Source organism: Nilaparvata lugens, chromosome X (genome assembly GCF_014356525.2).
Source record: "Nilaparvata lugens isolate BPH chromosome X, ASM1435652v1, whole genome shotgun sequence".
Classification (NCBI taxonomy): Eukaryota; Metazoa; Arthropoda; class Insecta; order Hemiptera; family Delphacidae; genus Nilaparvata; species Nilaparvata lugens.
Genome location: NC_052518.1, coordinates 117,890 through 144,130, shown reverse-complemented (window position 1 = coordinate 144,130; position 26,241 = coordinate 117,890). Strand labels below are relative to the sequence as shown.

Here is a 26,241-nt window from a genome sequence, read left to right as displayed (position 1 = left end):
TTTCCATTATTCATTCCATTCATTCATCCATATTCCACACCCCATCTTTATTCTACATAATACATATTCATCTTCCCATCTCAAGATTTTCTGTTCTTTAGTATTGTCCTTATTACTCAATCAATTTCTGAAAATTTTAATTAAATCACACCCTATAACATTTGTTTCATTTATCTAATTTTAATTATCAATGCAATATTGTATTCACTATTATTCTATATTTCATTCATTCATTCATCCATTTTCCACATCCCATCTTTATTCTACATAATACATATTCATCTTCCCATCTCAAGATTTTCTGTTCTTTAGTATTGTCCTTATTACTCAATCAATTTCTGAAAATTTTAATTAAATCACACCCTATAACATTTGTTTCATTTATCTAATTTTAATTATCAATGCAATATTGTATTCACTATTATTCTATATTTCATTCATTCATCCATCCCATAATTTCAAGATTCAAATCAACTAGTTTTTAACTTAAGTAGAGTTTCTTATTTGAACATTACTTCGAGTTATAATTCCCAACAGCTCTAATTGATCACAACCCGGTCGTGTGTTAATGGAAAGGATATTTCATATCCTTCTAAGAGAATCGACAATTATTATTTGTTGAAACACCGCCGATTTATGAAGTTACATCACATTATTATATTATCGTTATTCTAATTATTGCATTATATATTTATTCTCATTGATTAATTATCTATACTTTGTGAAATTTGTTGAATAACTAGCATTATCGTCATTTAATGTAAATTAGTGTATAATCCAGTAAATATTGTAACATACATAAATAAAGAAATCTGATCTAATCTAATCTAGCTTAGTTAGTAGCGAGCGCGGTTGATGAATCAAAGTTTGCGGGTTCCAGACATATCAAACCCATTTTTTGCTGGAAATTTCTAAATCTTATTATAATTATCCACGTAATTTTGAACAAAATAATTATATTTTTTATGTTCTCTGGACATAAGGATATTGCATTTTACAACACCAAGTTTCCCCCAGTGCAAAGCACGGGTCTATTGCCTCATAATAAAACTGCTCAACTAATTATTGATTAATGCTAAATTAATTAATGTATTCATAATAATGCTAGGTGCTAAATTTATAAGCCTAGTATGCCGAAATCATTTTCTTGAATTAGAACATCTATTTCCCTGAGAATATAATATTCTGGTTAAGAATAACCATAGAGAAACAATAGCGTAAGTAGATATCCCATGGTATAGGGCATTTATGTCGCAACTTTTACTGTTATCTCAAGCCGATAGTCCACGTATTCCTTTCCCAAAAAGGTGTGTTACGCTGGTAGTCTCTCATATTGTGCCGTTCATACACTCTCACCCCAAAAAAAAAAACAGTAAAAATCTACAATAATCGATTGTAATCGAGTTGAGATAACAGTAAAAGTTGCGACATAAATGCCCTATACCATGGGATATCTACTTACGCTATTGTTTCTCCATGGAATAACTTACTTCGCGTTCTATCTGTTCCTTCATTGTTGAACCAATAATGATTAGCATATCATTGATAATTATCATGATGTACCATAAATTCCAGAATTCGAATCTACCCTCTACGCTCAGCTCCTTCTTGTAACATTCCCTGAAGAAATACACTGTTTCCTGAAAAAAATTACTAATAATTTAATGTAGTTGATGAAAGTGGAAATCACAATCAATAAAACGTCTCACTTGTCCGAGGAAAACAAGATTATATAGTAAGTTCTACGTTATAATGGTAGTGCAGAAAGATAGGAGAAAACGTTGCCAAGTCTCTCCATTTCGCCACTGAGTGTACACAGCTGTTAATCAATTCATCCCATTAAATTTAATCTAATAATAATTATCATTTCCTTGATAAAATAATCAAATTAATCAAGAAAATATATTTTTTCATAATTCGATTAAAAAATTTGCTCTCATAACTGAGATCAGATTTTTATTTTTATACAAACCTGAAATGGCGGCTAATTTAAAAAGCTGTGATAACACAATCTGAATTACAAAACAACAGAAATTGAGTTATTTGGTAGGTATTCTATCCAAATTTCTTTTAAAAAAAAAATAGAAATCCTATTTAAAAATGAGTAATTTCAATGGATTAATTCTGAAATAACGTTTCAATATTATTTATACCGGTACGAGTAGGTCTAACATATTCGGGTAGGCTAAACTGAAGCATGGATGAAGTCTAGGATGGTTAGTTATCAACTTTTAAAATGTCATTTCAGGTATTTTAATTTGTGTTTCTCATACGGTAATATTTAAAAGTTATTTCATTGTTTCAAAAATACATTCTAAATCAATTATAAGACTGGTGTACTCAAGTATTTTGATAGAATGAAGAAAAAAAATGGCGGCTGAGAATTGTTTGTTCAGTTTTGTACAGTCACTGTCAAAAGTAAATATAAAATATTCTGGCAAATAGACAACATTGCAAAGCGAGAGAGAGATAGTGCTATCTGTTTTGTTGAATGATAGAAAAGGACAGCAACAGTATTGTCAATTGTACACTGCCATTATAATGTGGACCTCACTATAGACACAGCTGAAACCAGTATATCTGATGTAACATTAACATTAACATTAAGATTGAATAAAATGTTCATAATTTATTGAGATTAAACATTTTGCTAATGAATTATATTTCTACATAAACAACGATGTGGCTATCTGCTTTGTGGAATGATATGCAACACCAATGTTAATCAAATACTGCTATTAAAACGTGGACCTCACTATAGAAGCAGTGACAGAGCAATGGATAGAAAACTTCAACTTTACAAAATTTGTGCATGTAACATTAACATTATCTACAGAGTGGTTGAAAAGTCCGAGAACGGCTTAATATCTCATACACAAAGGTTATTTGACGGTGGGTGTGATTGGGGATCCAACTCAAATTGAAAATACTACTTTACTATGACTTCAAAAATCTGGTCCGCCATCTTGGATCCGCCATATTGAATGCAACTTTATTTTTTTAAATAGGAAGGTGGTCATGCGATACATGATTTCGATACGAAATTCCATGGAAAAAAGAATGGTGAAAACCGCATATCGATATCACAAACAGTTTAGAATATATTCACATTATTAATCAATACTATTCAAAGCAGAAAAGAGAGAAAAAAGTCCGAGAACGGCTTAATATCTCATACACAAAGGTAATTTGATGGTGGGTATGATTGGGGATCCTACTCAAATTGAAAATCCTACTTTAATATGACTTCAAAAATCTGGTCCGCCATATTGAATGCAACTTTATTTTTACTTTCCTTGCCCTATTACCATAGGTAAGGAAAGTATTCCTTTCCAAAAAAAATTAAGGTACCCTAATTTCAAGTTTTCTATACGTTTCAAGGTACCCTGAGTCCAAAAACATGATTTTTGTATATATATATATATATATATATATATATATATATATATATATATATATATATGTGTGTGTGTGTGTGTGTGTGTGTGTGTGTGTGTGTGTGTGTGTGTGTGTGTGTGTGTATGTGTGTATGTCTGTGGACACGATAACTTCATTCCTAATCAACCGATTGACTTGAAATTTTAAACTTGAGGTCCTTATACCATGAGGATCCCACAATAAGAAATTCAATAAAATTGAATTCAAAATGGCGGATAATTACTAAAAAACCATGTTTTTCACGGTTTTCTCGAAATCGGCTCTAACGATTCTCTTCAAATTTATACCATTCATAAGCCCTATCAACTGACATGAGTCTCATTTCTGGGAAAATTGCAGGAGCTCCGTAATATTCTTGAGAAAAATGGCGGATAATCACTAAAAAAACCATATTATTCACGGTTTTCTCGAAAATAACTTGACCGATTTTTTCAAATTCATACCCTGTATAGTTATTCATAAGCTCTATCAACTGGCATGAGTCTCCTTTCTGGGAAACTGATGGGGGGTCCACCCCATCCTTAAGAAATGGACTTTGTAACCTCCTTCTCGTGCATGAAGTAGGTAGGTAGCGCAGTTCATAAAAAGAACACATAGTTAGATATTATTTCATCTGTGGAACAGCTGTTTTGACGACTTTAAAAAAAATGACGACTAAAATAATCATCGAATTTCACAATTTACACAAAGGAAAAAGTACTCTGAAAACAATTATTATATATACACATATACAGAAGTCTGATCGTAGTTTCAAATATGAGCAAGGAAAGTTGTGTGAGTGTACCACACCAGATTTTCTGATTAATAATGTGAATATCTTCTGAACGGTTTGAGATATCGATGTGCGGTTTCCACCATTCATTTTTTCTTGAAATTTTGTATCGAAATGATGTATTGCATGACCACCTTCCCATTTAAAAAAATGAAGTTGCATTCAATATGGCGGATCCAAGATGGCAGACCAGATTTTTAAACTCATAGTAAAGTAGAATTTTCAATTTGATCAGGATCCTCAATGACACCCACCATCAAATTACCTTTATGTATGAGATATTAAGCCGTTCTCGGACTTTTCACCCACCATGTATATTAAAAGAGAACGAGGTGAAAACTGTTTTTAGAAACGTATTTGAGAGTGGATCAGGTAAAATTTAGCAATGTATGGCGTGAAATTAAATATTGTGTTGCTATTATAAAATAATAAAACATCTGTTCATGTGGGAATAATGAACATGTTGTAAATAAAACTGTATATAACTATACAATAAATAGGGTGGGCCTCCTAAAGGCCCTACCACCCTTTAAGCTGCGTTCACATTGGTCAGGTTTTTTAATGTTAAGTTGAATGAGCGATTTTGAAAACTGCAAGTCAAGTTTACTTGAATTCATACCTCATAAGTATATAATTATAAAGTAAAAAGATCTAATTAATCTGAAAGTTTTCTTCTAACTTTTCATAATTTTCTTGCATCATACTCTTCTATTTAGTTGTTTTTATACATTTTAAACATTGACTGACAATTGTTTTAATCCAATTTTCCCATTAGTAGGTTGGAGTGTACCATCAAGATTCATGTTGAATCCAAAAGGCAAACATATTCAACAACAATTCAAGAAGGGTCTACATTGTTATAGTGGATTCTAGTTTCTGTTCTTGACTCCAAGTTTGCAAAATACATTCCTTGTATACAATACTTGAATTCGGGTAACTTGACAAATGTAAACTCTCCTTTACACTGAAAGACATTTGAATTTTCTTACTCACCATTTTGAGCTGTTGAGCTTTAATAATAGCGCGACTGCAGAGCACGAAAGATATCGCACAAACTATAATAACCAGCACGTTGAGAATTGTTCTTAGTATGTAGTCGAGTCTATTGCCATCTTTAAAGGAAAAAAAAATTTTCATTGAAAGATTGAAATGGATGGAGTGGATTTAACCATATCACATACAATTTTATCGCAAATAGAGTTTTGCAAAGCGATATAATGCAATACATAACATTAAGGCTAGCTTCACACGCATTCGGTTTCATTCGGTTCGGTTCGTTACCGAAAACGAATGAGGCTTTCATACATGTCAGGTTTTAATTCGTACGGTTCTAATTAGGTATTTTCTTCTCAAACACAGCTGCTGTGTTTGGATTTTCACAGCTCATGCTGTAATATTTAAATATAACAGCTGGTGTTAAATTGTAAGATGTTATTTATTGAACAACAAGATTTTAAAGTTAATTAAAAATTGTGAATTATTTGAATAGTTTCTTTTTGATTATGTTAATTTTGGATGTACGGGGAGATTATTTTTTTAAATTGAAAATTTGTTCCTTGTTTTGACACATATTATATAAACTTCATCTCTTCTCTCCATTGATGAAATCATGTGATATTCATGAAAAATTTAAAAATAAAAATTCCTCCTGAGTTTTAATTTATATCTTTCATATTTTTCTAGCAAAATATTCATGAGAAAAAAATGTTCCTGTGAACTAACAGAAATGAATTGACCATATGATTTGGACTTGGAAAATTTTGAAACAGATAATCACGATATCAGGTTAAAATAAAAACAAAAAAGGCAAGCGTGTGTTAAAGACTTTGTTTTTTCTTGTTTCCCTAGCAACGAATTCGAATATGATGAAACCTATTCGTGTCGAGGGGGCGTTCGGTGCTATGCGGTTGCTATTCGGTACCGAATTCAAACCGAATCATCGTTTCATACTTATCGGAATTTGCCGAAAACGAAACGAACCGAAAGTGTGTGAAAATAGCCTGTCGCTAGCAACGAATTGAAACCTGATGGAATTTATTAGAGTCAAGTGGGCGTTCGGTTCTATGCGGTTTCTATTCGGTACCTAATTACCGTTTCACACATCGGAATTTGCCGAAAACGAAACGAACCGAATGAGTGTGAAACTAGCCTAACTCACTGTTAGTAAATGAAAATCCAACTTATTTTCACAAAAAAAATTTGTGATACTATAGTGAGGTCCACGATATAATCGCAGTGGTGAAAGATAGGAAACAATGTTGCCGATTCTCGGTCTGCAGATTGGGGTTGTGTGGCAGAGAGGACCTAGAGTCCTAAACTCCACCCTTAATGAGGCAATTATTATTATTCTGCCACTGCCTAGAATATAGCTGATACCGGTATATATGAAGCAATATTAACTGTTGATTTTTCTCAAAAATAATAAATTATATTTTATTCGTCAAGAAAAAATATTTTTTCAATGATCTTATAAATAAGTTTTCAATCATGAGATGGAATATTTTCTTAACTAATTAGATTTCTAGATTTTTTCAATGATCTTATGATAAGTTTTCAATCATGAGATGGAATATTTTCTTAATTAATTGGATTTCTAGATTTTTTCAATGATCTTATGATAAGTTTTCAATCATGAGATGGAATATTTTCTTAATTAATTATATTTCTAGATTTTTAGAAAAGCGATGTGGCAACGTTGCGAAGGATAGCGCTATCTGCATTGTCGAATCATGGACAAGGATAGCAACACCAATGCTAATAAAATAATATTTCCATTATAGGTACGGCACGTATGCAGGAAATATCATTCAAGTAAATTCTTCTGGTCTAAATGGTAGACAATATTTGCTTTTTTCACACTGATGTGATACAAGCAAGATTTTGGATATTATTAATATGTGTTGTAATGTAGCCGATTGTTTGACATGAATTTTCACAATCCGAGAGCATCCATTGTTTAAAAAATTAAAAGTGTCGACGACGGTGAAAATTCATGACAAGTAAAATTGGACTGAAAAATGTATGCCTCTGGCAGTCGGTTACGAAGACGGGACCTGCAACTATCTACAGCAGATAATCGGGCCCGGCTCTACCCCTCTGTTCTGAGACACCATTTTCCTGGTTCAGTGAGTTGCTAATATTATCAATTTTATTATTATATATTATTCATCCTTTTTTATTGAAGGCAAACCCTGTAATTATACTATTGTTTGTTTAAAAAGTTTTTTATAATATTATTTTATTTAAGTTTCCAATTTCATTTTGAGTTACAATTCAATTAAATCGATTACTTATACTTAGTTCTCCAAAATATAATCTGTTTTGTTTATTCTTTTAAAATATAGTTCCTTTCTCATGAGTTATAGAGTTAGATCAATTTAACCTCTCGCAAGCCAAGCGACCCATTATAAATTGTTACCATAATGTTTAGGGTTGTTCTCACAACCCTAAAATACCAGCTCAATACCATACATAATATAACCCCAAAATTACCAATAAATAATTACCCCATTACAGTGTAATATCATATTAATAATGATGTTATATCAAGCAAAATTCAACATCTACCAATCTTTACTGATGTTTTTAATGGAATTAGAACATTACCTAAAAATTCAATATTATAGTACTAGAATAGTAAAGTAATAAAACATAAAATAAACTCACCAATATATTTTATATCTCCAATGCACTGTAATCTGATTGGGAAAACATCTAAGGACAGCAGCATTTGACCATCCATATTTTGATTATCAAATAAAATCTGAAAAATATAAGGATTTTTTTTAAATATTAAAGATTAATTTGAAAATGAAAATTATTTGTAAAAATAAAATGGAAAGCTATATTAAAGATACACATAACATTCTAGTTCTGTCTTGTTATTATTTGAATGTTACATAACTATAAAGTTTCGACTTTTATCATTGTTTGTAATTGATTTAATTAATTTTAGAAGTATTTTTGGACTTGATATCTCTGTTTTTTTTTGTTTTGGATTGTAAATTGAATAGTAAATCGATACTTCAAGTATTCTGATAAAGTATCCGCAAATAAAATACTACGAAATGAGCTAATGGCAAATTATTTTATTTAATCCACATTCAAGATTGATAAAAAATATCTCTTACCTTAACATCAAATTGATAGCATTCAGACGGGGTCATTGGTCCGGCATTTTTGTAATTAACGGTTTTTAATGAGAATCTCAAATCAGCTTTTATCAGAGCAGGAAAAGCAATGGTGTAGTTTTGCATCTGCATATACTTCTGGCTCGAGAAGTCAGTGATATTTTCAGTTATACTTACGTTCAAACAGGCTGAAAATAGAAAACATATAGATAAGTTCACGTTTTATCATTGAATTTATTTTGTATGAATTTGAAGGTCTAGTGATGAGATGAAAGTTTTCATTTTTCCATATTTTATATATTTGTGATGATTATCATTATTCCATTCGTTCCATATCGATATGGTCTAAACGATGATTGGGTATCAATTAGCTACGACATAGAAAACAATAGAGATATCTAGTCTTTCATTAAAAAAATAAAGATTTATTTATTTTCCACATTTCAACTTGAAAATGACCTACGGTTGAAACTAGTCGTTGTAATATTTTAAATAATAAAGGGTACTCCACGTTTCAATATTGTTTTATTATTCTAGTCTTTTATTGTATAGTGAGGTCTACGACCTAGAATTGGCGACGCTTTCCTTGCATATTTCTCCACTATATATTGGTCCATTTTAATCGCACTATAGTGTGCATTTATTTATATTTATGTTATACTGAGGAGTGAACTCTGGTGCCAACTGTTCATCTTCGGCTGGCCACTAACGAAAGACATGCATGCTTAGCATACACACACACTAGTTCATCATGCATGCTTTGCCACGAGAGGCTTCCAACATAAAATAAACAATCAATACAAACAAAAAGCAATTAGAAAATTAGGCTACAATGTTACAAGAATAGTTCAACCTCAAATAGAGCAGCGAAGAAAAAATGAACAACAAAACATCGGAGATACAAAAACCCTTGGTAAACAAGATTAGATGGGTAGCGATAGTCTCGCCTGAGACATGTCTTGATGACTGCTCGCTGTGCCACCGCCACCGGCTCCAAGGCAAACGAGGAGGCTCCACCCCAAGCTATGATACCATAGATAAGAACTGACTAGATATATGCGTAGTACGCCACCAGCAGTTGATGTAGAGGGAGGACCTCTCTTAGCTGTCTGAAGGCATTTGCGCATCATTTTGCGCACTCGCTGCTTCAGTCAAATAGCTTGTGGAGCCCAGCTTAATTTGTGGTCAATCAGGACGCCAAGGTACCTGTACTGCTCCACTCGCTGCAATAACCCACAGTCACACGTAGTGGACTTGATACAATGATACTAATTCATGATGAAAAAACTGGAATATTTTCTAATTTTACGAATTTATTGAAAAATTTCATACATGTTCCTATACTTATGGTGTCATCAAGACCAAATTGTCAAATCATACAATTTAAACTTTATATTCTGTTTTTATATCATTACTCGACTTCCCGTCATTCTTCTACTCCCCATGGGGATAAGTGCACTGCTTTCTTCTCACTCCTTATTTATTTCTGTATTTCTACTATTTCCAGTTTAATTTTTTCAATAAATACATGATATTAAACAATATTCTGGTGTTTTCCTTCAGAAGAATTACAATTCAACCAACTAAAAGAAATATGAAGTTTTACATCAATAAATACTTACACTCTATTATATCACTGTTGAAAATGTAGCTTTCATTAAATGGAAAGATATCACCGACTTTGTAGTGAAAGAAGCACAAAACGGGTGGTGTAAGATGGTTATCTTCACTCGCATACGAATATGGCCCCATAGCGTTGTAAAGATTCGCATACTGAAAATTTAGAATTTGTATTACAATAGTTATAATCGATGCTTGTTTTTGATTGAATAAGCACTGAAAACATTGAGACAATGCCACAGACACCTAATAAAGTTTAGTTAATTAGATAAAAGTGGCGCTCCGGTCTTGAAAATCACTGTCGACTACTAAAAATCACAAAAACAACAGATGGAAATGAATTGAAGTAATAATTATTCAATAATAATTATACAAAAATTCAAATTTATTTTGTCAATCATACGATTATAATTAATTACAAACAAATAGTAAAAATTACAATAAAATATTTTCGCCACACTGCACAGAAAGCAGCTGTTTTCCAGTCCCTACGTAGATCTGAAAGACATTGTTTGCAGACGACTATCGTCTGACGTCAGAACAGGTTTCTTTCCGGCCTAGGCCGGAAAGAGTACCCTTTCCGGCCGCTAAATTTCAAGTGTGCTAAAACAGCTGATCAAAAAACTTTTCATTATTTGAGTTTATTATTCAATAATTAAAACATTTATAATAATATCATCTTATTGTCATTTGAAAGAATAAAAAAGTATAAACTCAACCTCCCACATAATTGAACATAATCTTTTAGGTTATTTAGACAAATCAGAATGAAAAATAAAAATACTTGGACAATTTCCTGATATTCAGATTACCTCAGATTTGCTAGAGCTAAAATATTTTCGCCACACTGCACAGAAAGCAGCTGTTTTCCAGTCCCTACGTAGATCTGAAAGACATTGTTTGCAGACGACTATCGTCTGACGTCAGAACAGGTTTCTTTCCGGCCTAGGCCGGAAAGAGTACCCTTTCCGGCCGCTAAATTTCAAGTGTGCTAAAACAGCTGATCAAAAAACTTTTCATTATTTGAGTTTATTATTCAATAATTAAAACATTTATAATAATATCATCTTATTGTCATTTGAAAGAATAAAAAAGTATAAACTCAACCTCCCACATAATTGAACATAATCTTTTAGGTTATTTAGACAAATCAGAATGAAAAATAAAAATACTTGGACAATTTCCTGATATTCAGATTACTTCAGATTTGCTAGAGCTATGGCCTTCCACTTCTGCTTTCGGAAGTGCTTACTAAACAATTATTATTATTTTATATATATTGTTTATTTTTGTGGGTGGCGAAAAATAGCGTTTGCACCACGGGCAAAAATGTTTTTCCGGCTCTCAATCTTTCTCAAAACAGATTTCGAGCCGGAAAAATCTCATTTTCTGCTCTAGGTGCGAAATATACTATAATACAAGTATTTAGTTGGACTTTTCGAACGTTTGTAGCGTAGCCAATGCCAAAGTGTTCTAACAATAATTTTTAGTAGACATCCACATGTGTTATTAAAACCAGATTTCTATGAATAAATTGTTTTTTTTCTATAGTGAGGTGCACGTTATAATGGCCAGAAGGAGCACATACCTGATACCAGTATATCTGATGTAATATTAACTGTTCATTCTTGTTTAGAATAATCAATTTTATTTTATTTTTTAAGAAAATATACTTTCCAATGATTGAATTATGAATGTTCATAATTGAGATTTAATAATATTTTGTTAATTGATCGTATTTCGATCTGGAAAAGTTGCGGAGTTACGAAAGGATATTCTTTGTCAAGTGATAGACAAGGATAGCAACATGTTAATCAAATACTGCCATTATAACGTGGACCTAACCATAGCGACAATTGGATAACGGAGAATATGAATTTAATAATGATATGATAGTGATACCATGGAGAAAAGATAGCATAAGAATATATCCGATGGTATAGTTTTTTTACGGTAAGTTTCAAATTTCAAGCCGATTACAGTCTCCTACTGTCCATTATAACTGTTAAAAGTATATGAACGGCACAGCATGAGATACTACCAGCGTCACATAGCTTCTCCAAAAATAACTACTAGGATTGAGTAAAATTGAAATTTTGAACATAAACGCCATGGGATACGTTCTTATGCAATCTTTGCTCTATGGTGTGATACTTACACCAACAACAGCGTAATCCAAAGTTTGATAGAAAGTTTGTTTGTCGTATATAGCCAAAGGACCCAATGCTGGAGGATAGGATGACACTTCTCTAGTGGGATCCCACCCTTTCAAAAATAAGTGTGAGAACGTGATACGGTTATTGCCTGTGTAGGTAACATGGTTGTATCTATTGTGCGCGAAAAGACACAGCTGGAAACAAAAAACAAATATTTACCATTTTCAAACTGCTTCTATACACAACAGAGTAGAGTGCATATTAGAATACAAAGTAGTAGAATAAATGTTCTTGAAGAGATAAAACTAGTTTTGTTGTAATAAAATAAAAGAGTACTTGATCACTTTTATTGCGTTTTGATATAATCTTCTATGATCAGTTTAAATTCACATTCTTGTTGGTTGAACAAATTTTCAAGTTATACCTTTGATGTATTTTCGAAGTTAAGTACGTATAATTATGAATTAAATATAATTTGCTGCTTCCAATTAGTGTTTTGAAGCTATAGATAAATATTCGACTTACCTGAATGGTAACAAGAACGATCTTGACTACTTGAACAAGGAACTTGTAAGGAAATCTTCGTTTCGCTTGCCATTTCTCAACTGGATTCATGAAGAAAAATTTCAACTTTCTACGCATCTCGATTTCCAACAGGCTAATGCAGTTTTCTTGAGCCGGCGATGATTGGGTCTCTGGGTTCATCACTAAAGATTGTGTTTCTAGATGAAAAAGAAATGCAATAAAAAAACCGTATAGAAGAAGAAGGTCCACGTTATAATGGCAGTAGAGAAAGAAAGCAAAACATCGTTACCGATTCTCTGCCTTGTCACTAGAGGATAGCTACCGAAATATCTGTTCATTCTCGTTTAAAATAATCAATTATGTTTTATTCTTAAAAAATATATTTTTTCAGTGATTAAATGATAAATTTCATTAATTTGAGGATAGTATTTTGTCAATTAATCATATTTCCACATTGTTAAAACACGATTCTGGAGGTAGGAAGGGAAAGAGCTATCTGCTCTGTCGAATGATAGAAAAGGGTAGCAACACCAATGTTAATCGAATTCTGTCATTATAATTATAACATGAACCTCACTATAGTATATACCAGGCACATACCGCAATACGTCACATTATGACTGTGCTACAGCAGTTAATGGCAGGTAGTTTTGAAAGTGCATTTTTAGGGGTATTGTTTGTCAGGGGACATAAAGTACTTGAGTGTCACTTTTGAGATTTGTTCCGGTCTTGAATAGTGACTCAAAATAGCCCAAAATAGGATGGAATAGAGCTCCTTGGAAGGTGGAGGTAATGGTGAGGGGGTTTTCATTATTCATTTTGTTTCGGTAACCTTTAGTATCCGGGGCTGTAGGCCTAAGCCTGAATGCCTGAGGGGAGGGAAATTATTTTCCATTCTGGCTAAAAATTTCTATTAATCAACAAAATATTAAATCGCATTATGACAATTTATCATTTAATCATTGAACACCTATATTTTCTTGAAAAAGAAAATCTAATTGATCAGTTTAAACAAGAAAGAACAGTTAATATTACATTCATTTTTTATTCATTTATTGTATAAAATACTATAATCATAATAGTCTACAATTATGACATTGGAGGAAAAACTAGGCTGAGCCTGTACTATTTCTCTCCAAAAATTTAGATAAAATGTTAATGCTAATGTAATGTTAATGTTGTCCAAAAGATAAGGTTATGTAATCACACACTGCTTCGTTATTATATGTAATTCTACATTAAATATGTACCGGTATCATATATCCTCTATAGAAAGCAGGGGTCGCCAGAGTTCCATCTGATATCCGCCACTTACCAAAAAAATGGTCAGTTTTTACGGACGCTACCAAAGTGGAACAGTGAAAGACAAGCTGGGTCTATTCCTTTTTTACATCTATCATTTTTTGGCAGTACTCAACCTGTATTCATTCCTCTTAGTTTGTAGTAACATTAAAAAGGCTGAAAAGTAAATAGGCCTATTAAAAGTGTTCATTATAGGGGTTATCATTAGTTTTAGTAATATTCTTAAATTGGGGAATTCCATCATATTCAGGGAATCAATAAATTTATGAAAACATAATGTTAATATCATGTTTTCTTAAATCTCCTTCTAGTATCTAACTGTATTGGAAACAAAACTAAGATATTTATAGGCTCAGATCAGAGAAGGTGGTCAATTTGGGTTATCTATTTTATAGTTATTAGTGATAATCACCCTGGCTCTACTCAATAGAAAAATTCTATTGACAGAACCGTTGACTGCTTGACCAGTTACTCGAAGAATAAAATGGAATACTATTTATTACTTATACAAACGTTAATATTATATTGAAATTAAATTATTATTTATATTGATTATTTTTTGAAAGCGTGGATTTCCGCGAGTAAACCAAGCTTGTCGTGTGCGTGAGGCGACCTAGTTTGTCGTCGTCCCAGTTTGACGAAATAGCCCAATTTTTTCGGTTATGGTGGTTTTAAGGCCTGGCGATACTCTGCGACCCCGAAAGCAGTGACAAGACAGAGAATTGGCAACGCTTATATCCTATCCTTCTCCAATGCCATTATAACGTGGACCTCATTGTAGCAAAGAGTTTATTCCTATCTGAATAAATTGTATTGTTTTAAGGAGTGACTTTACCAATCTTATACTACAAAAGAGAAAATTAAAATATAGGTATTGTACATGCATTGCAATAAGAACGTACGGTAGGCTATATCGGCGAATGGGCGAACAAAAATATCAGATAATTCCATACCTTTGTGTTTTTCATTGCTTTATGTAACTTAACTTAAAATGGAATAATATTCCAATATTCATACAATTTGGGCCTCAAAACGATTAGTCTAGTGTATGAACATAACCTATAAGGTTCTATTTATTTAGGTTTTAGAGGTTGAAGGAAATTCAGGGAGGTTAGATTTTGGCTTTTGAATGGCAATATGTTAATATTACTGTATTTGAGATGTGTTGATAATTTTATATAATCAACACAAATAACGAAAAGTTCAAATAGGCTACTCGCACTTTTGAATGAGATTTTTTTTAATTGTTTGAATGGGAAGAAATTTTTTGGAGTTTCATCTAAGCTCCCACATTGTAGTTTTTAAATAAATAAGCGTTGCAATTGAATGAGACTCGAAACTGGCCTTAAAAATCTTTGCTTCAGTATTACCGACAATTTACTCACCATCATCGCCATTTCTAGAAGAGGATGTCCAGCCCTCGAAATTATCATCACCCACCATGTTAAATTAGGAAAAAGTGGAATATAGCAGTCTTGAAGAAATAGCTTGGTTGTTTTCCCGAGATCAAATATGAACGGTTACCTACTCAAAACTGTCACTAGACTCAAATAGCATACTTTACTTTGGTAAAATTAAAAAAAATACTTCAGTTACTTCAATATCACATCTAGAGGATAATGATATATGCATGAGGGACTAAATGACTTCAATCACTTCTCACTTCCTAATCAACTCAATTCTTGAAAGGACAAGACATGATTTAGGGTTATCACAATGAACAATCTCCACCCGTATCAACAAAGAATTTTTGTGATTAAGATTAAGATGAAATACGAAACGAATTAGTTTCTGCGTCTTTGAAAACTGAACAGCTGATTCTGATTCTCACTAGCCAAGACCAACTGGATATATATACTGATCAACTGGTTATGGATATCTAGTTGGTCTTGCACTATATAGCTCACCACTCAAAGCAATAAAGATCTATATAGGCTATAGATAGATCATTCTATAGACCTTGAAATCGACTATAATCCATACAAAATTATTTTTGCCTTTGAGGAATATGCGACGCAGGGGAATGTAGAGGGTTCAACAAATTACAGTAATGGCTTGCAGAGAACTTCGTAAGTTTAACATGAGCGCTTGAATACAGTACTCACTAGAAATTAGAGAACGCTGGCCGGCAACATCGCCGCCGTTGTATTCCTTCTCTGCTGCACATGTCCATCCCAAGTCAAAAATAATTTTGAACAGACTATAGATAGACGAGCATTTTGTCAACTACAATAATAGAATACCCAATTAAAAATAATTCCGAATATTGTTATCCTAAACTCAAACCCCAACCTACCACTTCTAATGGCAGAATGTGATGGGCTTAATGGCGAACAGATTGAGAAAAAATAAAACGTCTGCAAGCACACAAACGGACGGCTGTATGCATGCATCCGTCTGTTAAATCCATGGAGGTGGGAAGGACTCCTTCCTACCTCCATGGCTAAATCAGTGTCAAGTATTCAAAGTTCAACACCTTTCTTATTAAAAAATACTATCTGGTAAACCAAAGTGGTTGGAATAAACTGTAGCTGGAAGTAGTGGGTTCCAATCCCACACACAAAAAATGTGGACACAATCCCACAAAAAGATTATAAACTGCTGTTGAAGTGAAAATGAATTGTTATAAACAAAAACAATAATATTCAATCAATTAAATTACAATAAACATTTTATTCATATTAATGAATAATTATCATGTAATTGAATGAAGTACTTCCGGACAAAATAATATCTTTTTCAATAATATAAAATTCTGCTGCAGTTTTGTTGATCATATAAAATAATAGTAATATTTTATACATCATACTGTATGAAACACATCATAGTAAAATTGTTCACAAAAATAAATATTTTACTTTGTGTAAAGCATTCCAATAATAATTTCAGTTAGTGATATTATCTTATCACTGTGTGATATTATCTAATAAATTACCTATTTGATTTTTTTATTTGATATTAAATCATTATTATCGAGTATCACACAATGTTCTAAAAAATGTGAGAATAACATAAGGTTTTTGATAAATTAGAAAAACAGTACACTTCAATAAATATTTAATGGACAACTCTCACGAGATTTTACAAAACACATATAAAGTCCAATTAAAATCGTAGATAATATAAAACAACTTATAAAATTACAAAAATATAACTATTAACTTGAAAAACAGCCTTTTTATCAACAATCCATCTTCACATCGGAAAAGCACAAGTTAAAAATCAAACATTTTAAAACGTTGGCTAACTGTATGGTTTAAAAGAACTTAAACTTACTTAAAAATAACATTTAATTGAAATTGAATATTTATGTACTTTGATGGATAGTATTCAAAAGTTTGTAAGACCGTAAACATTCTTCTAGGTAAGTTATTCATAAATAAATTCACTTCTTGAAAGATTTTAGATAAATAAATCGCTATAAATTACAACAACGAGAAACAAGATTGATTCTGATTATTTGAGTAGACTGTTTCATAATGAACAATTACTACTTCTCTTAATGTAAAACTTTATTGCTTGTACAGTATTACGCATTTAGCTTAGTCAAATTATTTCATTTCATTCTAGGATAAAACATTGTGCTTTATCGCTACGGTACCTCAAATAATGAATTACATTAAGAATCTTACTTTAAGAATTATTCAACTTAAAAATAATATTAGGAACTGATATTTAGTTATGAGGAATTTGGGACTAGCAATAGTAACAAATTGTGAATAGTATTTTTGATTTTCAGCGTGAATTGATCCAATGAAAGACAGGGTTTAATAATAATCCTGCTAATTTGTTAATCACTATTGAATCAAGAGAGCAATAGTTAAGGCTGTGCAAAGGATAAAAATAAACTTTCTATTAGTGATATATTTCAAAGTTTTCTCAGGAAAACATTTTTCCCCGATCATTACTTTTTGAGATATGAGCGCCTATAGTTTAAATTTTTGGGACAGAACATTTCAAATTTGGTAAGAGATAAATCCATGCGATTTAGAGGATAAATATTCTTCTAGGTATTGTTGATTGAATAAAACAAAAATTTTCTAAAAATATCAATTTTTGAGAAAGTTATTCAATTAACTAAAAATTTCCAAAAATAACTTTTAGTTGAGTTATTTTTGGTAAATTAAATAACTTTCCCAAAAATGATGTTTTCAGAAAGTTTTGGTTCTATTTAATCAACAATACCGTGAAGAATTTATCCTCTGAATCTCATGGACCTATCTCTTACTGAATTTGAAATGTTCTGTCCCAAAAATTTGAACTTTAGGCGCTCATATCTAAAAAAGTAATGATCGGAAAAAAATGTTTTCCAGATGAAACTTTTTCAATTTGATATTCAATTTTATTAGTTTATTTTATTTTACACAACCTTAATAATATAATACAAAAATGGAATAAAAAAGCAAAATAATTCTTAGGTACTACAAACTTCGAACATTAATAAAGTACAAAAAGTCATGATAAAAATTTCGATTATTTAAACAAGCAAGTTAATCTTACTGAGAAAGATCTTAGAACGATCTTGATATACCATCTTAGAGATGCGAATAAATATAATATTAAAAGTGCACATTCATTGAATGAAAATAATCTAATTACATAATACATAGTACTAGAATGTGTTTATATTGCCACTTTTAAAACAAAGTTAATACAAACTCAAACATTTTCAAGTGTTCAAGTACTAAAAATAGAAGCTTTTTGGCACACAGATATAATACTGAAATAGAAAATACTCAATTTTTATAAAATTCTCTTAAAAATAAAATGATCATGTCCAACTATTTAGACATGGACAGCCATTTATAACGTTATGAACGCACTCTTCACGACAATCACGTTCTATCACATAAAGAAAAATCACTTTATGAATAATTAACTACAGTATATATAAAACAGCTGAATGAAGAATACAATAAAAAAGTAATTAGACAATGAACTCATCTCAATAAAAAACTTTCAAATACTAACATTAAAATAAAAGGAACGGATAAAATAACACATAAGGTATAATTAATCAGTAAAAAATAAATAATTAATTGGACAATGAACTTATCTCAATATTCAATTGTAAATAAAATAATGAAAATAATAGGAACGAATAAAGTAGCCTAGTACTAATCAGTAAAATAATGATAAAATCAAAATAAATTTCAAATTATCAGTTGACCAACTGGAATCTCCAGTATATATCAAATCAAACCTTTTTTTCTGAATAATGCTAAGACCAGAACATTAAAAAAACTATATTTAAAAGATCTCCACAAATCAACTGAATTGAACAAGTATCAACATGCTGTCGAGACTTTCATGTTCTTTGAATATTAGTTTTTTTCAGTAGCTGCCTTAATATGGAAACCTAAATCAATCTGTAACATATGGAGATGATTACAAAAACTCAGCAAATCCTAGAAATGATTAGTGATTATAAATAAATACATACTAAAACGTAAGTACTATCACAGTTGCAATAACGACTTGAAAAGATAAATATATATAAATCAAGATTTTACTCATAACACATAAAACACTTCTGGTTTAAGTTAACTTCTGGCAACTTACAAATCCATACTGTTCACGAAATTGAGTAAAACTTGTCATACAATACAATTATTAAAAAACTCTGGCTTAGATACTGCTTTTACAGAACTCTTATTTTACATAAACTTCAGGCACGGGATAGGCTTCTTCAATTATAACTGCCAACACATTTCTATCAAATGAATGGTACCACAATATTGATAGGCACCTAAAACACTAGGTACTTCCATCCGAGTATTTAAAATCAGCAGGTTTTTCAACATCTTCAGCCTTCACAATATTTTATCACATATATCAGAAATCACCACCCTCAATCAGCTCGAATAATATATATGAATTTTCAACAACAATATACGATTAAAAAATATTATTTACAACAAGTGAATGAATGTTACATTCAAAGTTTTCATTTAACACCGTTCTTTCTTACTATTCCTACAATTGAATAAGAATCTTCATACTTCTCAAGGTCAATTTTGATGTAACACCATTCTTTCATACTATTCCATTAAAACTCAATAGAATCGGATCGCTTTATACTTTTCAAGGTCGCCATGGGATCCATGTTTTCCATGGCCACAACTGGTTTAACGTGATACCTCTGAGAGAATTTTCGACAAAAGATAGCGCAAGCAACTGTCATTGCAAAGAGAAGGATCGAGCAAGTACTAAAAATTATGGGGAATTTTTTGCCGTGTACAAATCCTTTACCATTATCAGATTGAGATCCAAAAGAAGCTACCAAAACAAGACAAGTGAATACGTTCATTGGGAATCTGAACCAATTCGTAACACTGGTTCGGTATTTTTCCTGGATAACGCGGCCTCTCAAGTACCCAATAACGGGATAGTACATGCCAATAGAGACTTCATAAAGTATAAAACATATGTAGCATATGATAGTAGATATTTTGACATCTTGCCAGTCTAGAAAATAAATACACAAGGACAGTAACGTGATGATAACAAAACATAACAGAGCGAACTCGCATGTTAATAATAACAGTAATTCTGGCCGGAAACGCTTGGTTGTGAACAAATTGTAGAATCTGGATCCCAACATGTAAGCCATCATGAAAATTGCAAAGACCAAACCCAAAGGCGGTTTCAGACTTGAGAGAACTGGTGTCCATGAAAATATGAAAATATACATGACAGATTCAAAAGCGGACTGGATGAAGCCAAGAAGCAGAAGCATTCTATCCTCACAGAACATGTATTTCAAGGAGGAGAGAACAAAGCATTGGTCATCATCTTCACTATCAGCATGAGTGTGCTCTGTCCACATTGAAAAGATGCAGTAGGATGAAATAAGTAGGAAGGGAATGGCGGCAATAAAGGGAGCCACTGAGCTAAGATTCAGCAATTTGACGAGAGAATCGGCCACGAAGCCGGCTACAATAGCCAGCAGCCCTGAAAAGATATTTGCTTTGCTGAATGTCAGGTGCAGCCACTCGTCGGGCAAATTGAAGAAATTGACGTGTTCGTTCACATACCACGCTTCGAATGCACTGAACAAGATGGACGTCGATATTCCGCCGAAGACCCTCCCGATCATCAGCACGTAGAAGTTAGCTGACAGCTTGGTCAGACAGCATATCGAGTAGAGAATGCCGTACGCCATGCACAGTGGTTTTCGTCCGAATTTGTCAGCAAGATAGCCAACAAGTGTTCCAAACAGAGAGCTCGAAGCAAATCCAGTTATGTAGAGGACGGCAATCATGTCCTCGTCGTAGCCGTAGTCGTGATATAGTTCGTAAATATATGGCCCTTGTAGCCAGTCTGAAAAACTTGCTAACTGAAAGGCCAACAAAAATATGGTTTGCAGTCTTCTGTAATCAGTATTATCCTTCTCGGCAGAGTTGGCAGATTCCATTTTAATCATAAGGGCTGCAGTTATGAGCAGTAAAACTGCTATTGTTCCCAAGTACAACATGACGATTAGCTTATACAGCCACGGATTGAAAAATATCACAAATTTCCTTATCAAAAAATCGATACAATTACCTAGGTGCTAATATTGTTCAGTTTTTCACAGGAATGATGAAGCTAACTGGGTCAACGTGTTTTGCGGTTGCTTCTGCGATGTACAGCTAGACCTGTAACAAGGATGAAGATGCGTATCACTATATCTGTTGTCGCTGAATCTCAATATATTCAAGAATAATAGACATCAAATAGCAATATATTCAAATTAATTTAATTTTCAGAAAGATAACATATTCTAAACTTGATAAAAAATAATATACTAAACATCACCCATATGAAGAATCATAACCCAATTTTCGAAAAAAATTTAATACAGTACTAAAAAATCTCAAATAAATCAGTTGATGGGAAAGGGTAGCTGCTGAGGAAAATTACTTAGAGTTTTTTAAATTGTATGAATTCAGGGCTACCTTCTTGTATTTTTCATAAATACAATTTGTATTCTTATTTTATTAATTTTAAAGGGATAGTACCCTTTAAAATTCTATTTTATAAATACTTAAAGAGTATATTTGTTCAATTGAAACAACAATTTATTTTTAAAACTTGAAAATGATGTGAACATTGAAGCTAATTGTTTTTGAATTATTTTATGATAAAAAATAAAAATGGAACTATGGTGTTATTTTACAAATAAGAACATATTACAATACATTCTTCAGAAAATTACTCCTCTGGAGTAATGGAACTAAGATATGGAACAGGTCTGTGTGCTGGCTGCACAAAAACCGGTTAAATTTTAATCGTGATTAAATCCAAGAGAACCAATCAGAGAAGCCGTCCTATCAAAAAGACCTTCTCTGATTGGTTCTCGTGAAACTAATTACGGTACGGTTAAAATTTAACCGGCTTTTGTGCAACCAGGCCTGTGTTCTTAAAGGAGGAGTCAATACAATAGCTACAGTACAAGAAAAGAAGAGGGTGACCGTCTACTGTTGTAGTTTACAAACTTAGGTACATATAAAAATTATTATAAACACATACAACAATTGAAAAAAAATCTGTAGCCGATAAAAATATAGATTCAATAATATTAAAGACAAATTGTTCCTTTGGAAATTATGCCAACGTAGAAAATATGCAAGTAGAAATGTGCAAGATAAAATGTTGTCTGCACAGCAAGAATTAATGTTGTGCACATCACTTTTGGAAACGTTTTACTAGTGACATTTTTATAAAAAATATTTCGATTTGGATACTATCAAGTTACTGAAATGCAATAAATTCATAAGGAATATATTTTAACATTTTGAGATGTGAAAAGTTAAAATCTTGTGGAAGATTCATTTCCAAATTGGTAGTAAATAAATTCATGATATTTTGAGCATACATGCTCCAAGATATTTATTTATTTGAAAATCTACATATTTGAGGGCACCAGGAACTGAATCCCATTATTGCCCTCATAACACACATTGAGCATACAATTTGAAAAACAATACATTAAAATGAAAATAAAATAACTTAACTAATATACTATTAAGTTTTAGAAAAAAAAAACAAGATACAAAAAAAAATAGTAGAAAACCTTGCAAATATGAAACTTATAGTATAGCAGAAAAAAGAAGAAGAAAGACGTATGTAACTAATACTGAAGAATTCAAGAAGAAAAGAAAAAAGAAACAAAGAAAAGAGAATTATGGAAACATTGCAAATATGAAACTTTTAGATAAAAACACTAATATATTATGGAATAATACATAGGAAAGAAAAAATGAATAAAATAGACAAAATTCAACAAACATAAATCTTATTCAAGTCCCGCCTGAACACACTGTCTGAATCAAAAAAATCTAATGCATTATTAAGCCTATTGTATAATCGAAGAGACCTAAACAGGAGAGCATTGTAACCACTGACCGTTCTACTTCTGATAATATCAAAGGTGGGATGATCTCTGGAATTGAACGCAGGAGCATGGAACCTGATCAATGAGAGCAGCGAAGGAGAAGAAAATCGACCCCTTAACAGACAATGCACGAAAATCAATGATACAAAGTGAAAGGTACCTCTCAAACGGTCTGTAGGAAAACCCAAAGGACAGGATTGGCCGAAGCGCTTGCAATAGAGAAACCTCAAAAACTTATTCTGAAGTACCTCAAGACCATGAGTACACAAATCAGTATAAGGGTTCCAAATCACAGAGCAATATTCCAACACACTCCGGACCAATGACACATAAACAGTACATATTGCATCAAGGTTATTGAAGTTAGCTGTTTACCTCATGATAAATTTGATTCCTCAGAATATCAATTCTAGGGAATCCGTTTAAATTTGAAAAAGTAACCAAATTAGTTATTTTTTGGAAACTGTAATAAATTCCCCTAGAATTGATATTGAGAGTGTTGAATATTGAGCATGTATTTAAATGGTGGCCTTATAGTGGAGCGTCATATTTCGTTCCATTTAAATACATGCATCACTTTCTTAGGGGGCGCCCAAGAGGGGACGCAAGCATTTCGAAAAGAGGGACTTTTCCACTGCCATATCTCCTATGGTCTATGTGGGGTCATTCAGCCAAGGTTGTGGACATACTTAAGCTGCAAAAACGGGCTGCTAGGATTATAACTGCAAGCGAACATCATGCACATTGCAAGCCCATTTTTGTTAGGCTGGGTATCCTAACAGTGGTCAGCCACTTCCTACTTCTCTGCCTCATGTATATCAAGAAGAATCAACAAAATTTGTTGACTCGGACTGATGTACATTACCATAACACCAGACATCGAGTGCTGTTTGACATACCCAGGGTGCGCCTCCAGAGATCGCGGGAATGCTACAGGAGTGCAGCTCTCCGCTACTTCAACAGGCTACCTGCAGGAGTGAAGCAGTTGGACACCAGCAAGTTCGAGACGGTTGTGACCGGTTTTTTGAGAGCCAGGGCTTATTATTATGTACAGGAATTTTTAGACGATGACCTGTCTCAAATACTATCTGGCTAACTTACCAGTAAGTGAAAGAGCAAGGCCTTAGATGTTAACTAAGTGTGCTTTATCTTGATCACTTCCATCTTGATAAATTAGTGGTTGGCTAACTTGTCAGTAAGTGAAAGAGCAAGGCCTTAGATGTTAACTAAGTGTGCTTTATCTTGATCACTTCCATCTTGATAAATTAGTGGTTTTGTTGTTTCTGACTTTCATTGTGAAATGACGCCATTGATCTCACAAGTGTGGGTAATGGATGAAAAAGGTAAAAGGACCAATGAGGGGAGGGGGGTTCTTCAACATACTATGATGCCACTTCCAGAGACAAGCCCATGAATCCCTCAGTCCAGTTTATTTCTGCTACTACCAGAGGCAGGGGCATCACCCTTGATTACCATATTCTGAACCCCGAAACTCTGCCAGAGATTTCACTGTGCCCAGCTACTCCTAGAGTCCAGATGACCACCCATAGTCTGGAGCTTTCACCTGACCGTGCACATCCTAAGGCCAGGCTACTCCCAGGGACGGAATCACCGACCGTAGTGCTATGATTCCCCTGGTTTTACCCTTCACGCATCTATTCCTCTCCTATACTTTTAGACTATTATAGAACTATCTTGTACTTGATATATATTTGAGGTAAGAATTCCCTGCGAATGGCTTCTCGAGGAGTGCTGCCACATTGAACGCGTAATATTTTTTGACCTGCAGTGAAAAATTTGCATAAACAAAAACGCTCCTATGATTCAAAAGTAGTTGGGTCTTGGGTCGGCCATTTTGTTTGAGCCCAACACGGTCTTGCACAATCGAAAACCTACCTCAACTTTGTGAATTATATGAATTCAAGATAATTTTCAAGATTAAGACAGTGAAACCAACTGTTAACCTTTAAACTGAATAAAGAATAACATTAAAAACCTACCTAACCGGTAGGTACCTAAACGTACAATAATTTGTAGTATAGGCTAAGAATTGGATGCAGACTAAATTAGAAATAAAGAAATCAGAAGCATAGTAATTATTCACTTGAATTTCATAAAGATAATGCATTCAAACTTACCATGTCAAATTAATTAAAAGAAGAGAAGGTACAGCGTGAACGTACAATAATTTTTATAGGCAAAGAATTGGATGGAGACTGAGTTGAAAATAAAGCAATCAGAAGCATATTGGTTGATATTTTTACTTGAATTTCATAAAGATAATGCAATCAAACTTACCATGTCAAATTAATAAAAATAAGAGAAGATTCAGTGTGAACGCACACTGCACAGCAAACCAAAGCAAGGTTAGCGTTAGCAAGCCAATTAATGATGGAGTGGGGAACGGGGAGTGATTCGACAGGAAGCTGATGCTGGGCAGGCTTCACCGAAACCGAAGCTTATAGGCTACACACAGAATAATTTACAGAGAGCATAGAATGTAATTCTATAATTACACATATGATATATAATTATGATTTTTCATGAATAATATATAATTCTGTAATTATTCCAAACAATTACATTTTATACTCTCCAGCTGCACCCACTAGTCAGCTGTTCATCAGATGAAAAACAGCAGCCATTGTTGCGTTGTTGTTAGTAGACTATTTTGAAGTATAGGACCGTACCGAACAAGTTAGCAAGGTTAAGTACGCATTTAATAGAGTTGATTTTTTTATAGTTATGCAAATATGTAAATATCAGATCCTCGTTCAGTTATATAATGATTTATTGATAATACCATCTTGAATTAGGAAATGTCTGTTTCTGGTCTGAAAACAATACTGATCATGTAAAATCTATTTATACAGCATGGCTGTTGAAGAGGATAAAGTCCAAGCTAAGGTAAGCTGAGAT

The 26,241-nt window shown here is 32.6% G+C and overlaps 3 protein-coding genes across 5 annotated transcripts in view; 1 reads left to right on the top strand and 2 right to left on the bottom strand.

The window, feature by feature from the left end:
* Window positions 1–15,759, bottom strand: part of LOC111050603 (mucolipin-3) — a 41,306-nt gene extending 25,547 nt beyond the window's left edge. For both annotated transcript variants that reach the window (XM_039442186.1, XM_039442187.1), the window contains exons 1-8: window positions 15,329–15,759; window positions 12,642–12,838; window positions 12,119–12,310; window positions 9,963–10,113; window positions 8,341–8,528; window positions 7,877–7,973; window positions 5,204–5,322; window positions 1,491–1,640 (exon numbers count right to left, since the gene is read on the bottom strand). In XM_039442186.1, the coding sequence (XP_039298120.1) occupies window positions 1,491–1,640; window positions 5,204–5,322; window positions 7,877–7,973; window positions 8,341–8,528; window positions 9,963–10,113; window positions 12,119–12,310; window positions 12,642–12,838; window positions 15,329–15,386 (1,152 nt within the window). In that variant the 5' untranslated portion in view covers window positions 15,387–15,759. The remainder of the gene's footprint in view (window positions 1–1,490; window positions 1,641–5,203; window positions 5,323–7,876; window positions 7,974–8,340; window positions 8,529–9,962; window positions 10,114–12,118; window positions 12,311–12,641; window positions 12,839–15,328) is intronic.
* Window positions 15,760–17,017: 1,258 nt separating this feature from the next.
* On the bottom strand, window positions 17,018–25,990 carry LOC111050499 (molybdate-anion transporter). Of its 2 annotated transcripts, none has more exons than XM_022336841.2 (2): window positions 25,621–25,990; window positions 17,018–21,583 (listed from the first exon to the last, which is right to left on the bottom strand). In XM_022336841.2, the coding sequence occupies exon 2, from the start codon at window positions 21,418–21,420 to the stop codon at window positions 19,993–19,995; it is 1,428 nt and encodes a 475-aa protein (XP_022192533.1). In that variant the 5' UTR covers window positions 21,421–21,583; window positions 25,621–25,990; the 3' UTR covers window positions 17,018–19,992. The 2 variants fall into 2 exon arrangements, with proteins under 2 accessions (XP_022192533.1, XP_022192540.1); XM_022336848.2 differs by having other exon boundaries at window positions 25,461–25,700.
* Window positions 25,991–25,993: 3 nt separating this feature from the next.
* Window positions 25,994–26,241, top strand: part of LOC111050612 (KICSTOR complex protein SZT2) — a gene marked incomplete at its 3' end in the record, with an annotated part of 112,577 nt that continues 112,329 nt past the window's right edge. The window contains 1 exon segment of the mRNA XM_039441409.1: window positions 25,994–26,229. Coding sequence (XP_039297343.1) covers window positions 26,197–26,229 — 33 coding nt within the window.